General features: G+C 32.5%; 1 protein-coding gene across 2 annotated transcripts in view; it reads right to left on the reverse strand.

Moving 5' to 3' along the window:
• Positions 1-249: 249 nt before the first annotated feature.
• Positions 250-17,000, reverse strand: part of LOC146993792 (uncharacterized) — a 28,284-nt gene continuing 11,533 nt past the window's right edge. For both annotated transcript variants that reach the window (XR_015043895.1, XM_085826542.1), the window contains exons 2-3: positions 12,682-16,027; positions 250-1,136 (exon numbers count right to left, since the gene is read on the reverse strand). Coding sequence is in view for 1 of the 2 variants with exons in the window: in XM_085826542.1 (XP_085682668.1) it covers positions 1,096-1,136; positions 12,682-12,865 (225 nt within the window). In the remaining variant the exon portion in view is untranslated. The remainder of the gene's footprint in view (positions 1,137-12,681; positions 16,028-17,000) is intronic.

The following is a 17,000-nucleotide window of genomic DNA, read 5'->3' on the forward strand; positions in this document are numbered from 1 at the left end:
TTACATTTCTTCATTTATTTTCTAAAAGATTTTGAGTTAAAGAAAAAACAACTTTTTTAAAATTAATTATTTATAACTCACTCATATGAAAAATGTATTACATAACTGTATTCTTAAAGAACAATACATATTTTTCCGATTTTAGCTTACGTCTGATAAAATCAAACAACAGTTATAAAAGGAGGTGGAAACAAAAAGAATATGTTTGCTTTTTCTGTCTGAAAGAAGAATGCTCAACTACACAGTACACTAATTTCAAATTTATATTTTATTGGGACTTACTTTCCTGAATACAGGACAGAGAGGAAAAAAAATATTTATTTACATTTACATGTAACCATGAGAATCGCATATAAAATGTGAAACTCTTAATTTACTTCAAACATTTCTTTTCATTGAAAACATGTCTTATTATTTTTTAACTGGTTTAAATATGGATTTGCGGCTCTCGAAAATTCATGAAATCCACCATGAGGCTGTTGTCGTCATAAAGTTTGGCCACCCCAGGTATATATAGTAAGTTATTTGCACATGCAAGTATGTTAAAGGTACATATTGCTTTCCGCACAGGTACAAAACAACATGAGTGTGTTCATGCCATTTATACTCAAAAGTCATATTAAATCTTTATCACACATGAACAAGTTGTATGTGATGAATTATTTGCATCATTAAAATAAAATTGTTTACACACACTGGAGGCAACTTACATGAATGCAATGTTTGTAAATCATCTGCACACACAAGTGCATTAAAGAGACAAATACTTATCCAGCAACAATGAGAAATGACATGAATGTGATATTTGTAACTAGATATTCACAGTTAAATGTGTGTTAGAAACACACATATTTTTACCCACACTGGTGAGAAACTATAAACATGTGCTAAATATAGCAGTTCATTTAAATTCAAAGGTTATTTAGCAATATATGTGCTTATTTAATCTCATGAAAAAGTTATATGCAATAAATCATTTTCATGCATGAGCAAATTAGCTAAGGAGTTTATTAAAAAATGCTGCGTTTGCAAGGAGATATCTCATATTTAATCTTCAAATGTTTCATGCTGCATGACTTCAGTTCTTGTGAAACTTTAGCTGAACCACGCTTCACCATAATGCCATTTCTTGCAAACTGTAAATACAAATAAGAAAATATCTAGAATTACAAAATAAGCTTACTTTTAAGTTCTGAAATATTATTTGAATTTTCAAAACTGAACACAATGTAAAGCCAACAATAAAGTCGAGAAATTATCCAAATTGGTGTACAAATATTTTTAATTCATTTTTTAAATCTGGAACACAACACAATATAAATCTGATTTAAACTTATCAAAAACACAAAACTGTAATTAAACTTTATTAAGGTTCACTAGAAACTATGAAATTATGCGTTGTATGGATATTTACCTAAATGATAAGTGGAATTTGGTTGGAAATTAAGAATACAGATTTGTAAATAGATAAAAAATAACTAGAACAAAAAAAAAAAGGAGTTGAAAAGAAGTATTTAAAAAAGACTGATGAATAACATTTTGAATAACTCTAGAGTTCCATTTAATTAAATGAAATTTTAAAAAAAATTGTGTACGTATTTTCATTTAAAATGAAATTACATTGAATTACCTAAACTAATATACCTCATCATATTATTTATTTAAATATGATTTATAATGTAAAATGACACTTTCCTTATAATCAAATAATTATAAATACAGTACAAAGTGTTTAATCCGGGAGTCCATAATCCGGAATGATCTATAATCTGGACCTCAAAGCTACAAACTTTCTGCACATGCTTGGCGTTTATGCATGCGCATAATACGTTTACACATGCACGTTTAATGTATAACGGACAGTATAAGCTAGGCTAAAATGATCTAATTATCTATTTCAGTTAATGTTGCAGATTGTGTTGTTCCTTAATCTTCTAAATGGATCCGGCTTATTATTTTTTGCAGACTATTAGAGCAGTTTTATAAAAAGTAAGCTTGAACTTTCGATTATGTCAAAGAGTTTCCGATTCTGAAGCTGCCAAAGGATCTACAAAGCGAAAGCATGTTTCGATGTCCATCAAACAAAAAATGGATAAAGGCATGAAGAAAGTGACAGAGAGGTTAGTGAAAACGACAAAATTTCGACTGACAAGTTAGTCGGTATTCTCGGCACAGCAATTACAGGACTTGAACAGCGGAACTTTGCAACTGAACAAGAAATTTTGTCTGTTTATAGAATTAAAGAGAAAGTATTAGCACATAAAACGAAGCAACTTAAACAACTTACATTGAAAGAAATGTTTAATAAAGTAAAGAAATAACTATTAAGGTTTTTTTTTTTTTTTTTTTTTTTTAAATTTTGATACCCTTTAGATCATAATTGCTTTTTATTTCATAAATTACAGTTTCATATTTTGGTACTTTTCAGTTTCGCTTGCACAAAACTCTCCAAGCAGACTTTGTTGCCAACATCATACAGTACACACATAAAAAATGTTAAAAAATGTTAATTCTAAGAATTTTTTATTTTGAAGCCATAAATATTTTAATATGGTTTAACATTTTGTAAAAATACATTAATTTAAGAATTTACTATGCTTTCATGGTTCTACATCCTGATTTACCGGTTTAAATCGCGTGACCCCAAGTGTGACCATCTCACGTAAACTGCGCTACAAAAATCTAATTCTCTCAGCAGTTATCTACATTAATTTCAACTTAAATCTTAATTTGGAATACAAGTTTAAATGCAAGAATTATTTCAATTTGTACAAATAGCTTACTCAGAAAATATGTAAACCGCAGTGCTTTACTTCGCTAGTGCATTCTCATTAGAATTTATGAATTTAACAATTGATTTTGCCTTTTCTATATTTTTGCCTTCGGGTGTGCAGTGTGATTGCATTCTAATTGACTTAATTACCATGAATGGTCTTAGGGCATAAAATTTAACTATCTTGTAAAAATTCTACATAATTGTATGCCAGTATTGAAAGAAATAATCAATCGGATAAGAAATGGCTGCGACTTGTTTTGAAAATGAGGCGTAAAAGGTTATCAGCGAAGATATTTTGTTTGGCATCAGTTGTACCATTATTGGCGACTTTATCTATTGCGCCGGCAAAACGGAAACGTACCCCTATTTTTAATTGTATAATTTTTGCATGCCATCTTACCAGATTTAAATTGATGATCTATCATCCGGAAAAACCTCTAGTCCAGAATCGCTGAAGTCCCAACGAGTCCGGATTACGGAATTTGTACTGTATAATAGTAAATAACTATCTAAGATTGATGTTTTAATTTAGATGAAAGGTTAATTTCATATAATATTTTTTATTATTATAATTTATATAGAAAAGGCTAAACATGACTGAATGGAAGCGTAAGAGTAAATAACTATTCCAGATCATTATTATAATTTATATAAAAATTGCTAAACATAACTGAATGGATGCCTGCATCGCTATTTCGCTACCCAGTTATCGCTAAAGCATAATTTCATCTCGTTGGTTGTTCAAACATAATTTTCTATAATGAAAAATGCTTTTTCTTTGAAAAAATTCTCGGTAAAGTACAGAATCGCCAACTTATTTGTTTGCTGCTTTTTACAAGGGTCAAAACAATTGCATTTTTGTCAATTTTCTTTTACTTTTCAAGTGAAGATAGGTCGATGTGTACATAGATAAAGTCAAGTTTGTGTGCACAGTGCCATTTTTCAGCAATTCTGGGATTTTTGTTTTTAAGTGAAAATAGGTCGCCGTGTACATGGATACTGAGTATGTGCAATTCTTAAAAACGTGTCAAGCAGTGGGTGATTCTGCACTTCACCCAAAATTTTATTGCAGACTTTTCATCATGGGCATTTCCCATATTGTTAAATCCATAGGATATCAAAAAAGGATTTAAAAATTAAACTAGTATTTCAATGGCATCTTAAGAAATACAGAACTATATAAGCTTACGCAATCTGAAATCAGTGCGTACGCTAGATTACGCGAGCTGTTAAATGGGCGCATTTGCGCTGCAATTCTTTAACGGAATTATAATTCAAAACGGAACAATACCAAAAATTCTTTTGTACAGATAGCTCTCCATGTAATAAGATTAGAACTATTTTTGCAACTTTCGGTATAGGTGTCTAATGAAGAGAAAGTAAAGAGAACATAAACACGGGTAAAAGTACATTTACGGGTAACCTCTTGACAAAAAATGCAATTTTTGGCGGTACATGGAGACCAAGTTTGTGCGAATCTTTGACTTGTTATTTTGGCTTTGTGTAGCGCCAAAAATTATTTTAGCACCAAAAATCGCTGCTACACAAAGACAAAATAACAAGTCGAAGAATTGCACGAACTCAGTATCCATGTACATATTAACCTATTTTCACTTAAAAAAATATCAGAAAATCTCAAACTTGGCATTGTGTACTCTCTTGGCTTGGCAATAAATGAAACAAAAACTTTATGATAATACATGGGGTACCCTTCAGTCTACACTAACCTAAACATGTTAAGAGACCAACTTTCAGAATCAAAAATAAAAAATTCAAATAATTTGTTTTCAATGTCCTTAAAAAAATTCTCCAAAAATAAGATATTCATCAAAAATTTCTCACAAAATATGACCATTAAATGATAATGCCAACAAGACTTAAATCATTTTGTCACATATTTTAGAAATCGTATGCCTTTAAATCCTGAGTATGTGAGTTAATCGAAAAGGCACCCCTACAAACTCTGTGAGAGCAAACAGATGCAAGACTTGTGAATTTTGAAAAGAAAAGAAATCAGAAAAGTGTAAAGTGAATTTTACAGAGAAAACTGATACACATTTAAATGTACAGAAACAATTACACAGTATACAGTTCTCACGAAAAAATATTAAAGATGAGAAATGAAACTAATCTTAAAATAATTTCAACAATACTTTTACCTTTGCTCAGTACTTCCAAAACCTCCATACTTTCCGAAGCTCCTAGCAAAAAAGCTACTGCCTATGACATTTATTAAATTGTTTATTTTTTTTAACATGTGTGCTTTAGCATTTATTATTTTATTTTATTTTTCAGAGACAAACTATTCCTAACTTCTTAAAATGGAAAACAATTTCATCTTATAATATGATAGCAGAAAATACAACTGAATTACTTTAGCTTTCTTTATCTATTACATGAAAAATTATAAAAGTTTTCAAAATAAATATCTATCATGCTTCGATTTCTTACATGCAGAGATATGACGCTACACAAATTTCTTCTTATACACACTACACACCTGGTGTCACTAATCTTAATATGTCCAAGATTTGACTGAAAATGTCGGAGATTTCATTTCACTTTTCTAACAATGCAATGGAACGCTTCACTTATTTTGTAAATTTTATACACTGACACATTTGATACTCGAGCCCAACAGGCATGGTCTTTAATACTTGTTCAGGATGAGTGGAAATATCTAATATAGTTTTCATGACAGGTACCAAGAATGGTATTACTATCTGTAATGGCATGGTTGTAATACGTAACTGTGTGAAATTCAGAAACAGTTTAAAGCAAAACACAGGGTTGCCACTCAAACAGGAGAATGAAATTCCCTGACTTTTCCAGGTTTTCCAGGTGTGTTTCAAGAAAATTCCGGTCTATCCGCGTAATGTACGTTGGCTGTGCTAAGAGGTAAATTAATTATGGTATTACTTGTATTGTGTAGCAAATTCACTTAATTATTCAATAAATCCCAGAGGACATTTATTCTTAATTATTCTTGGTATACTTTGTTTGATAATTTTGTTTAGTTTTCCACTTAAGAAACTTAATAAAATTTAAGATATATACATTGGATAACAAATGTATGTTTTATTTAATTATTACTCATGATCATCACCAGTTCAACACGAGGCTAATCCGGTCCTTATAAATCACAACACAATGCTAAATAGTTAGGCTAGATTTTAGGTAAATTTAATTTGCGTGAGGTATGTTCTTAAAAGGCACCTTAACACTTGAAAACACAAATATAATTATAATAGTTGTTGTTTTCTCCACTGAAGATTGAGATTAGAATCTTCCCAATCTGGAATAAAATAAGGCTTTTTTTGCAGACATTCTGCAGCTAAACGAAAGAAAAAAATCTATTTTAATAAATTGAGGTATTTTATATTTATTTCGCAGCATACATAAGGAAAAAATATGTGCATTAAATTTCGTGATGGTATGTCATCATACTGCTATAATTAATTTCAGGATTATGCCAGAGAAAATTTCCTGAAATTTGGAAATATTATTTACTAATAATAAATAAATTTAGAGGGAAGAAGCAACATTAAATTATATGAATAACATAAAAATAAAGATAATTACTTAAAAATTGAATTAGAATAATCAACGATATTTTGGCGAATATAGTTACATGGCTAGCCTAGATGACTGATTACTATTTTTTTTTTATTTTACTGCAAAATGGCAAGGTATTTATTAAAAAGAAAAAAAAAAAGGTTTAAAAAGATTTTGCGGTAAAATTCTAGTATACGGTAAGGCTTTGGCACGATTTTAAAAATTGTCGCCAAAACCAAAATGACCCGTTTACTGCGCATCATGATGTCGCCAAATCCCATTATTATTCTAACCAAAGAACGTCTATGTAAAGAAGAAATGGTTCCATACAAGTAAAATGCTATTACGCCGCTAGAATGCGGAGGGAAAATTTGCCAAGGGATTTGGCGACGGAACCTGGCGGCCAGAATTTTCCTCTCCGCGACGTGTACAGGAAATTGAGGACACGTGTTAAGAAGAAACGCTCTTTGACAAAAAAACTACGAAAATCCGTTTTTAAATTATTGCGAAAAATCCAAGAAGAAACATTTTATCAAAGGACGTTTCTTCTTGGATTTTTCGCAATAATTTTAAAAACGGATTTTCGTAGTTTTTTTTTCCCTTGAAAATAACTAATCCATGAATTAATTTACTTGCGCCAAAAAATATTTTCTTTTCCTTTAGAGTTTAACCACTTGCGCTAAGACTAAACTTCACGGTTGCGGTGCCGTGCGCTAAGCGGTAAAGTGTCTCATTTACGCCGCTCCGCATCTGCGAGTGCAATCCAGAGCTGTAACTCGAGAAATAAACAATGTTGTTGTTAGGCGACGTGTGCACCATGTTATTTTCATTTTTGCGATAAATGCTTATCGCAAAAATGCGTGTGACGTGGTGTTCACGTCGCTCGCGGTTTGAGACAAAAGCATCTTGACGTGCGTGTGCGTGGCACGTCTTTTTAGCGCAAGTGGTTAAAGAAATTTTAAACGATATTCATTTTATGAACTCTTGATAACGTGACCTTCGAACTTCGACACCGGTTTCGAGCTTTGGCGACAGATATATCAGACATGCACAGCTGTTTCCCTCTATGATGGAATGGAGCCACGTCTGTTGCAGAGAGGTTTACCTTCTTTCAGGGTTGCCACTCAAACAGGAGAATGAAATTCCCTGACTTTTCCAGGTTTTCCAGGTGCGTTTCAAGAAAATTCCAGTCTATCCGCGTAATGTACGTTGGCTACGCTAAGAGGTAAATTATGATATTACTTGTATTGTGTAGCAAATTCACTTAATTATTCAATAAATCCCAGAGAACATTTATTCTTAATTATTCTTGGTATACTTTGTTTGATAATTTTGTTTACTTTTCCACTTAAGAAACTTAATAAAATTTAAGATATATACATTGGATAACAAATGTATGTTTTATTTAATTATTACTCATGATCATCACCAGTTCAACACGAGGCTAATCCGGTCCTTATAAATCACAACGCAATGCTAAATAGTTAGGTTAGATTTTAGGTAAATTTAATTTGTGTGAGGTATGTTCTTAAAAAGCACCTTAACACTTGAAAACACAAATATAATTATAATAGTTGTTGTTTTCTCCATTGAAGATTAAGATTAGAATCTTCCCAATCTGGAATAAAAAAAGGCTTTTTTTGCAGACATTCTGCAGCTAAACGAAACAAAGAAATCTATTTTAATAAATTGAGGTATTTTATATTTAGTTCGCAGCATACATAAGAAAAAAATATGTGCATTAAATTTCGTGATGGTATGTCATCATACTGCTAGAATTAATTTCAAGATTATGCCAGAGAAAATTTCCTGAAATTTAGAAATATTATTTACTAATAATTAATAAATTTAGAGGGAAGAAGCATCATTAAATTATACGAATAACATAAAAATAAAGATAATTACTTAAAAATTGAATTAGAATAATCAACGATATTTTAGCGAATATAGTTATATTATATGGTTAGCCTAGATGACAGATTACTATTTTTTATTTTACTGCAAAATGGCAAGGTATTTATTAAAAAGAAAAGTTTAAAAAGATTTTGAGGTAAAATTCTAGTATACGGTAAGGCTTTGGCACGATTTTGAAAATTGTCGCCAAGAACAAAATGACCCGTTTACTGCGCATCATCATGTCGCCAAATCCATACATGGAGATTATTTTAACCAAAAAACGTCTATGCAAAGAATCTCTAATTCTTTGCTCTATGTAAAGAAGAAAATTTTCCATACAAGTAAAATGCTATTACGGCGCTAGAATGCGGAGGGAAAATTTGCCAAGGGATTTGGCGACGGAACCTGGCGGCCAGAATTTCCCTCTCTGCGATGTGTACCTGAAATTGAGAAACGTGTTAAGAAGAAACGTTCTTTGACAAAAGAAAGCTACGAAAATCCGTTTTTAAATTATTGCGAAAAATCCAAGAAGAAACGTTTTATCAAAGGACGTTTCTTCTTGGATTTTTCGCAATAATTTTAAAAACGGATTTTCGTAGTTTCCCCCCCCTGAAAATTACTAACGTAGGAATTAATTTACTTGCGCCAAAAAATATTTTCTTTTAATTTAGAGTTTAACTACTTGCGCTAAGACTAAACTTCACGGTTGCGGTGCAGTGCGCTACAATATAGCAAGTGGTAAAGTGTCTCATTTACGCCGCTCCGCATCTGCGAGTGCAATCCAGAGCTGTAACTCGAGAAATAAACAATCTCGTTGTTAGGCGACGTGTGCACCATGTTATTTTCATTTTTGCGATAAATGCTTATCGACGTGGTGTTCACGTCGCTCGCAGTTTGAGACGAAAACATCTCGGCGTGCGTGGCACGTCTTTTTAGCGCAAGTGGTTAAAGAAATTTTAAAGGATATTCATTTAATGAACTCTTGACAACGTGACCTTCGAACTTCGACACCGGTTTCCAGCTTTGGCGGCAGATATATCACGCATACACAGCTGTTTCCCTCTATGATGGAACGGAGCCATGTCTGTTGCAGAGAGGTTTTCCTTCTTTACAATACATATTCTTTGATTCTAACCTCCATGGTACCGTATACTAAGATTAAACCCATTTTGTTTTATACGAGAACAGGTACTTTCTTTAGTTCATGCACTGAACATGCGATTCTCGAGAATACTGGAAACCAAAAGTTGTGGGAAAGTTGCTTTGCCTTTCTAAAAGACAATCAAATTGGAGCTGCAAAAATTGGCTGTATGCCAGCTACCCGAATGACACTCACGTGATACATAATTCGCCAAAAAAGTTATCTCTTCCGACGTCGGCGCAAAAATTGCTTTTTTTGGCGGGATCGTTGTATGAACTTCCCTGACTTTTCCAGATTTTGACAAAAATACTTAAATTCCCTGACTTTTCCCTGAATATTTTGGTCAATTTTCGAATTCCCTGACTTTTACCTGAATATTTTGGTCAATTTTCGAATTCCCTGACTTTTCCCGGTTCTCCAGGTAGCGTGGCAACCCTGAAAACACAAATAATTTACAGCATATATATTGGATGAAACATTTAGCCACCATTTAGAATTTCAGTTTTTGAAGTTCTTATCCAGACTTCATTATGCAGCAGATATAAACATTGAACACTTATCATGTAAAAATATATTGAATATTTAATCTTGTGGAAAAAAATAAATGGTTTATAATTTATTTTCATCAAATGTGAATTTCTGTTTCTTCTACAGGTTCACTAGTATGCTTTACACTATTCAGATTTTCCTATCTGATTTCTAAGAATTTTGCTATATGAATATTCTGTCAACCTGTGAAAAAATTCTAGACATGACCTCAAATGAGATTTTCTAGCTACAGAGACAAGTGCTTACTGCAAAAGCAAGTAAAAGTTGTTTCTAACATATGTTCAAAACACTGGAGGCCACTCTTCTGCGCAGATAACATATACATTTTTGTCATCGCACTAAATGGCTCATTACACATGTAACATTTATCTCTTATGCTTATATCCATATTTAAATCCTCTTCGTGAAAACGAATGAACATTTATGCACTACATAAGACTTCTCGATACAAGTGACAACAGCGGTAACCCCATTTGGTTACATCATTCAGAAAGCATACAGGAGCTTTGCAGGAGGAAGTCACTAGTGCGGAACGTTCACGATCTGGGCACCACTTTTAGTTCTTTGAGGGAGGAACATAACACTTACCCACTCTCATAAATTCATACCATATCCTGGAGAATAAGCCTTTGACATACAATTGGGGGCTTTTCTTTCCTTAAAAGTCTTAACCTCTGTGCAAAGCTTAAGTGCAAGGGAAAGACAGGCCTACATTCAGAAGTTAGAATTGATTTTTAAGGCATCTTTTACGATTAACGGTGCACTCTGGTTGAAATTATAACTTATCACGAAAACTGAGAAGTACCAGAGCCGGGCTCCAGTGCAATTTAAGCTCTGGGGCTCCTGGTTAAAAACCTATCCCAGCAGAACAATTTTTTCGATTTTTCAAATGTTGACGAGCATCGTATGGGAAAGAGTAATTGCAAGTCTGATATAAAGGTGACCATGAGTCGATGTTGACGACAAGAGTTCTAAAAATAAGCACCGAGTAGGCAAGCAAATTCACTTTCGAGAGATAGCTGTAACCGAGTGTGTAGCTGGATGGAGAGCTTGGGGAAAAGTAGCAAACCTGGTGCCATTTATTGGCCATTTCAGGAGGTGTTGAAAGTGAGGAGTCAGAGCAGTCATGTGCAAAGGAGGAAGAAGGTGGTAGGTGGGCGAGAGATTCTCAGTGTGCAGGGGGGCTCTTTTCATTGCCATGCAATTTTGAAGGGGAAGCCAAAAGCAAGGGGAGGAGTTAGTCTAAGACATGGGAGTTAATAGAAGTTTAATTAAAATGAAGAAGAGTTGCAGTTAGGAGATATCATCTGAATTAGTTAATTGTTGGGATATTAAGTTAATTAGAATTTGAGTTATTAGCCTGTAAGAGGATTAGGAAGATTATGTAGATTTTTTCAATAACAGTTTGAGCATTTCTTAATTTGTTTAATTTTTGGTTGATGAGCTTTGTTAGCTTAGATAAGAGAATACTGAAAATTGTTTCAAGTTCTTTTATAGCATTAAAAAATTCTATGAAGGCTGATGGGGAGTTTTTGGAGGTTTTCGGTTTTGACTGAGTTCAAGAGTGGGATAAGGTTGATTTGGAGTTTTTTCTATCTGCTGTGGTCCAGAATTTTGATGTTTATTGAGTAGTACCTCATAGTAGGTTTTTTTTTTTTTTTTTTTTTTTTTTTTGCTGATTTGCACTAATAGTTTTGGGTTTGGGGAATTTTAAGGAAGCACGATAAGAAGCAGAGTGAGAATTACTGCTGTTTACACAGATGGGATTTTCTAAGAAACCTGCTTTTGGGCAGAGTGAAGTTTTGCGTTCTCCTGCACACTTGACACAACATGGGGCTAGGAAACAGTTTTTGGAAGTGATGCCATTTTTGGCACTGTGAAATGAGGTTTTTGTTTATGTACCTTTGAATTTCAACTATGAATAGTGAGAAATGTGTAATGTCATATAGTAATGTCATATAGAAATGTGTAATGTCATATAGTCAATATTGGGTGTAGGAAGAAGTTGAACTTGACATAAAGGCATGGGTTGTTGTGTACATAAACATGTCATTTGTACTACTTTATGTACGTTATATCCTGGTTCAGTTAGAATGTCACTAATTTTTGTGGTGTCCATGTCAATAGGTAATCCTCGTATTACGACTTTAATTGTTTTTTTGTGTAGTGCATTGATGAGGTAGTGTTTTTAAGACATGTAGTGAAAGTTCTATGATCATCGGAAGTGTTTGAAAAGATTTTAAGAAATTAACCGCTGAATGATTTTTAAGATAAGTAGTGAGAGTTCTGTGATCATCGGAAGTGTTTGAAAAGATTTTAAGAAATTCACCGCTACTTTTGCTGTAAAATTTAGAAGAGGATTCAGGGGCAAGTTGCTTCAGATATACGTTTTGTTTGATGTTGCTTGGGAGTTTTACCATAATAGGAGGTACAGATTTTTTTTTTTTAGTGGAAGAGTAGTTTGATCCTCAGGAGCTTTAGAAAGAGTATTTTGAGTATTATCGTTATCCTGATGATATTTCGCATTGTCCGCATTTAAGATATGAAATTTATTGCTAGTAGTTATGGGATTTTTTTACGTGTTCTTTTTTTCCTATTTCGGCTACTCGAGTGGGTTTAATGAATCCATCAATTTGAGTTGAGTTATTATCAGAAAGATCAGAGTTATCTAATATTTTCCTTTTTAGATGTTGCAAGTCAACATTACTAGCCGATTTAGAGGGGAAGGGTTTAGTACACTGAGAAATTAAAATATCTCGCTTACCTATTAGGTAGTCCTTCTGCAGCGTGTCTTCTCGTAACATCTTTGCAAGTGCCTTGGTGTATTTATCCAGTTCAGTAACAGGTCTAGTAGTGTCAAGTTGTTTTTTCGTATCCTTGATTGTGTTAATTTTCGATTCCAATACCTTGATTTCCAAATTTAGTTTTTCAATCAACAGAAGGTCCATATTCAGTAGCGGTCATTGTATCATCAGTGAAGTCATCCATAGGCACACTCCAGTTGGAAAAGCTTTTACCCAGAGGAAGAACACCATGGTTCGACTTAGGATCATGGCTCGCCATGAGAGCGGCGGAAGAGTAACCTTCACCCATGGAGGCTTAAGGCAGATCTCCAGAAATTCTCATCCGATTCGCAAGGTTTTGTTTTAGATATAATGTAGAGAAAATTCAATTCATGGAGGTAGGAAAGGAAGGAGGGGCCATCCGGCGCTAGAAGTGAAGCACTGCTTTGAAGCTTGGGTCACCAGATAGGGTGTTCTTTGTTTACATTCAGAAGCTCGCTTGACACGGTTCTGATAGTATTTCGACAGACGACAGTACCATACAAATCGAAAAACGGGACAATTCCGCATAAAAGAAACATTCCTAGTATGATGGATAATAACAATTTGTATAGTTTAGCGACATTTAAGCAAAAATCACATCTTGGTTATTTTTCGATAACTAACAACAGTGATTTTGATTATAAATTTGTTTTATAAAATTCTAAGCTGTTGAACTACAAAAATTAAGATTTTAAGATAAATGTTATGCTTAAAGAATGAAAAATACCTTACGGTACATTTAAAATTGTATACGTCTTTCGATACACTTGATAGAGTATTCGCTACTTTTATTTTATTTTGCAAATGCCAAAATGTTTTAAATAAAACAAATTTTTTTCACATCCAAATATTATTGTAACATGTACCTTTTAAATTTTTAGAGGAGAAGCTTTACTGCTTCTCATTTTAAACTCATCGTTTTAATTTTATATATCTTATTTGTAATTAGGCACACAGGTCAGAATAAGTTTTTATTAAATAGAGTAACACATGCAAGGGTTATCTGCCTAAAGAGAGAGATGCCATCGCGGAGAAATTTTGAAGAAAAACTGACCTTTGAGTGGGTATTAAAAATAATGCATATAATTTTCATTCAAATTTATTCATATATATTTTTTATGTAAAACTTTCATGTGTATGCTAAATTAGTGTAAATTACTTTACACGAAAAATATAGTGAATGCACAGAAATTAAAGATTTGCACATGCCGGACATGAAAAATAGGAAATATGTATGGGTATTTAAGCATGTGCTTGCAAAAAGCATGTATCAGCCTTTGACAAAATACATAAATATTCATTAAATTATTTATAAATGTATTCGAAATAAAGAATTTATTCACTGTGAAAGTACTGTGAGGAAATCTAATGATTAAATGTATCTAATTTATAATGATTATAAATGTTATCTAAATATATAATAACCTTAATATTGAATTGTAAACATAAATTGAAATCCTGTTGACAAATACGTTATAAAACGATTTAAGCAAGAATTGTACAGCAATCTGTTAAAAGGTATTGTAAAGCAAATAAGCAAATGCTATGAGATGCGCACTTAAGAACATAATAAAGAGTTTTGGAATATGTATTGTTGAAATGAAGGGTTAAAAAAAAAATCTGATAAGTATAATTAAAAAAATTATTCCCCTTACATTTTATATTAACTCAGTTACAAGTTTTAAATAATACTAAAAAAAAAAAAAAAAAAAAAAACTTATTTTATTCCCTTTCAGAAATGTTCAGAGAAAGTTAAGTACTATTTAAAGTATTTCCTAATAATTCGTTAATTTAAAATGAACCGAATACAGCATTAATTATAAATTGACTTACAGTTTTGGATTTAAAAGATGCCTCAAAAGCCAAAAAATCATGTCATATTTCAGAAAGTATTTTAGGAAAAAGCTCTATAAATAGAAAAGAAATAATGCATAATTTTAATATTAATAATACAATAAACTTTGATCTTAATTTTTGTACCTTAACCAAATAAAATCGAATTACCTTAAATTTTTTTTCTAATCTAATTAATGAAAACTTGTGGAAATATTTCATTCAAATTAAACCATTCAGAGAAAACTGTCCTGTGAAAAGTATAGCATTTAATTCCGTTCTGAATGAAATGTTGTTTAAAAATATGTTGTTTTCATACACTTAGGACTCTGAAGTGCTGTAGAAAAAGAAAATATATACATTTATATGTATATTTAAGACGTAATTACAAAATATTTACATTCGAACGCGTCAAATCCCATTGAACTCAATGGTAAATGACCCAATGTTTTGGTCACCACGTAGGGATCGCCAGTGCTTCAGAGCAGGGTACGGGAGAAACTTGCTTAGGGCTACTCCATCTTACTTCCTACCTCCATGCTACAAGAAGGGGGGAAGAAAATCTAACAAAGGTCACTTTCAGGACAATTTTAGTTCACTCTAAATGAAAAAAAAAATTGTAAACATGATTAATTTTTACTGCAGTTTTCGACACGTAAATAGAATCGAATGCGAGTCGGGCGGTGAGTTAAATAAAAATGGGCAATTAAAAGCTACCATTCTGCTAAAGAAATGCACGAACTTTGATGCTAAGCTTCACCATGCCAGCCGAAATATCACATATATATATTTAAGAATACTATTAAAACCTTAATGTATGATACAATACTTCAAACACGCGTTTTAAATACATAAACTATAAACGAAGTCCCCAGTCTAAAAGGAACTTATTTAGGTTATCTCCTACACTACGCTTATTCGCTGCGCTGCCCGCATTCTTTTCATCCCTCAAATATTGTTTAAACATTATTTTATTGACTAAGTATGTAGGCAACGGCAAACTGCTGATGCCTTTAATATTTCGAATGTTCTTCCAAATTGCGTTCAAACATAATTTATTTAGTTGAATGCAATTCTTTGATTTTCTGGACATTGTTTTAAAAACTGAAGCATTGTTTACATTGCCATAGATAATGATGCAATCCTCCCAGCTGTGAGCGTGAAGGTTTGCACAATCTATTAGCAACTCTGCCAACAATGCAACAAATCCCCTGTGATCACGGATGTCGATGTAGTTATTTCCAATCAAGAACATTTTGACCAAATTTTCTTGATTCGAAATTACCACCACGTGAAGAGAGGATTGTCCATTTGAGTTGGTTATCTTCACATCCGCTCCTTTCTTCCTTAATTGTTCACATATTTTTAAAAAAAAGAGGATTGTTTCGTATAGGAAGCACGTTCCACCGCCATCAACAGAGGGGTCGTTCCGCGACTTGAACACTGGTTCACCTAAAAATTAAAACCAGTTTTAGTATTAAATGCTAACTAAAATACTTTAACAAAAACAAAAGCAATAAAAGAGAAAAAACTATGTGATGAAACATAAAGTTTCATATACTTTTCAGCAAGTATGTCCATTTTGAAGAAACGTTTTAAATCTAAAAAATCTTTACATAAATAAATACAGTACAAAGTCCGTAATCCGGACTCGTCGGGACTTCAGCAATTCTGGATTAGGGGGTTTTCCGGATAATAGATCATCAATTTAAATCTGGTAAGATGGCATGGAGAAATTATACAATTAAAAATATGAAATCGTAATTTATGAAATAAAAAACAATTATGATCTAAAGAGTATCAAAATTTACAAAAAAAAGCTTAATATTTATTTGTTTACTTTATTAAACATATCTTTCAATGTAAGTTAAGATGCTTCCACAAAAAATTCAAAAAGTTCCTTTTTCTTGTGTCATATATAGTGGACTTTCCAATGCCATACTTCTCACATAATTTTGAGACGGATAAGCCTTTATCCATTTTTTGCAGCAATTCCACTTTTTGTTTAATGGACATCGAAATATGTTTTCGCTTTGTAGATCCTCTTGCAGCTCCAGAATTGGAAACTCTTTTTGGCATAATCGAAAGTTCAAGCTTAATTTTTATAAAATTGTTCTAACAGTCTGCAAAAAATAATAAGCCAGATCCAATTAGAAGATTAAAGAACAGCGCAATCTGCAACATTAACTGAAATGCCTTAGATAATTTTAGCCTAGCTTATACCATCCGTTATACGCGCATGCGTATAAAGTTTGTAGCTTTGAGGTCCGGATTACAGACTTTGTACTGTATCATCAGGTATCGTTTTTCGTATAAGTTGTTATACTTTATTAAATATTTCTATTCCATATGTACACAGGGGGTCTCAGTACCACGTTTCAGAACTTCTAGAAAGGGTAGAGCCAAAGAACGTCTATTCTTTGCC

Source organism: Stegodyphus dumicola, chromosome 11 (assembly GCF_044657685.1).
Source record: "Stegodyphus dumicola isolate Sdum_Otavi_A_Nest chromosome 11, ASM4465768v1".
Lineage (NCBI taxonomy): Eukaryota > Metazoa > Arthropoda > Arachnida > Araneae > Eresidae > Stegodyphus > Stegodyphus dumicola.